General features: G+C 41.5%; 1 protein-coding gene across 1 annotated transcript; it reads right to left on the minus strand.

Moving 5' to 3' along the window:
* Positions 1–541: 541 nt before the first annotated feature.
* LOC114259702 (uncharacterized) lies at positions 542–1,567 on the minus strand. Its single transcript, XM_082897344.1, has 2 exons — positions 1,208–1,567; positions 542–1,141 (listed from the first exon to the last, which is right to left on the minus strand). The coding sequence occupies exons 1-2, from the start codon at positions 1,565–1,567 to the stop codon at positions 542–544; spliced, it is 960 nt and encodes a 319-aa protein (XP_082753470.1).
* Positions 1,568–2,198: the final 631 nt, after the last annotated feature.

The following is a 2,198-nucleotide window of genomic DNA, read 5'->3' on the forward strand; positions in this document are numbered from 1 at the left end:
CCTAAAAAATTAATTCCAAAACAGTATGAAAAGCTTCTAGATATCTCACCTAAAAAATTAATTCCAAAACAGTATGAAAAACTTCATGAAGGAAGAAGTGACTCTTCTTTTTGGGCAAATTATAATAATAATATTCTTATATTGTGTCATTCTAGTCTTTATAATTTCGATCGACTCAATTTGGAGCATAAAAATGCATCTTTGAACCGGAATGTATCATGCTTTTTAAAGATAAAATTATAAACTTACTCTACTCAGTTAGTAAATCTTAACCAAGTGACCATTTTTTTAAATCCAAAATCCTAATTAATATTATCAAAATTGAGCCAATTGAGAGAGAACATATGGACCAAAATGACATGAGGAAGAAAATGTAAGTATGACCCTCATAAAATTTGCCTTTTTTTTATGAGAAACCTCTCCAAAAGTAGAGTCACCTCTGGATACCTGCAATCATTGGCAAACTATGTGCAATAGTAATCGAATCTAGGATGTCCGGATTTACGGTTCATCCCAAGACAATGCCCCTTTTACCATTGGGCTACCCGTGCCTGTTCAACGAAGCCTTCTCACAACAGGATACTGATCTCTTCATCAAAGCAGGCCCTTTTGGCAAAGATCTCCCAATTGAGGAATCACCCATTGATCTCATCAACCTCTGATTGACCTCAACCTTCTTTGCAACATTACCCATATCAAATTCCTTCACTTTCACCAATTGGGAATTTGCATTCCCATCATATTCTTCATATTGTGCATTACCCATAGCAGCACTGATCACTGAAGCCGACGAAAAATCTACAGGCACAGATCTCCTCGTTGGTCGAATCTCATCACCCACCTCTTGCTTCACAGTTTCATGTCTCTTTTCTCCACTTTCAACCCCTAATTCACCTCCTTCCTCTGTTTCTCTCCTCAATTCACCACTACCCTCTGGAATCACAACCCGGGTTTCCTCCCAAACAATCGAATTCTGAACACTCTGCTCCGGCGATGGTGTTGGCAATCTGGCCGGGTTAGTGACAATACCGGCTCGACAAAGGGGACAATTGATATGTGATCTGAGCCAGATATCAATACAGTGTATGGGAAAAGCACGGTTACATTTGGGCAATAATCTAAGAGTCTCATCTTCTTGAAACTAATTCAAGCAAACAGAGCACTCCGTTCCTTCAACAATTCCATCGACTCTGTTATACTTACAAACTGGAATTGAATGGATGATCGATGGGTTCAAACCAATGGTTCGGATGTACCAAATCGGATGATCCAACACTGGTCCACGATCAAGAAAATCATAATGGGTCTCTTCTTGTTGTGGTGGCGGTGGTGATGATGATGATATTGTTCGGTTTCTTTGCCTATTCTTGTAGTGTTTGTAGATTATGTGGAAACAGAGGAGGAGGAAAATGGCAGTGAGAATGGAAAGAGGGATGATGGATTTGAGAGGGAATTTTTTGGGGGTGTTTGGAGAGCAAGAAAGTGTGGGGGAGGGAGGGTCTGGTGGTGGTGGTGGTGGTGGTGGTGGTGGTGGTGATAGAGAGTAGCGACAGATGGAGCGACACATAGGTATGCGTATGTCTGGGCAGGTACCATTCTTGTTTTGTGATGGGTCGTAATAAAATTGTGAACAGATTGGTGGTATGCCTGTACTGGGTGAATCTTAAGGATAACTTTCTATGATTGTAGGCCATGATTGACAGAGTTAGGCCTTTGATGGATTGCGGGAGAGAGATGAGAAGCTGGTGAAGAGAGAGAGAGAGAGAATATTCGGGTTGTGTTTGTTGCATACAGACTGTGTGTGTTGATTAGGTTGGTGGGGCGATAATGGAGTCCGGATCGTCTGTCACGGTTCCTGCCGCGGTTTCTGCCGTGGTCCAAAACGACGTCGTTTTGGACCCTTTTTTTTTTTTTCCTTTCTTTTCTCTCTCAAATGTTTGAGAACCCAACCCTAAAAACACAGAGGCAAGAGAAGAGAGGAGAAGAAGGAATCTGTGAAGCTAACAAAACAGAGAGGAGAAAGGGAGGTTGTGTTGGCTTTGTTGCTTAATGATGGAGATGAACAAGCCAAAGGAGAAATCAAAGAGGGACTGTAATATTGATTTAAGATGATGAACACAGTGATGAAGATTGGGTTTGGGGCCAAACTTCCCCCCCACCAAACAAAAAAAAAAACACCAGAAGCAACCGAGAAGAAG

Source organism: Camellia sinensis, chromosome 12 (assembly GCF_055761805.1).
Source record: "Camellia sinensis isolate YWXY chromosome 12, ASM5576180v1, whole genome shotgun sequence".
In the NCBI taxonomy this organism is placed as follows: Eukaryota; Viridiplantae; Streptophyta; class Magnoliopsida; order Ericales; family Theaceae; genus Camellia; species Camellia sinensis.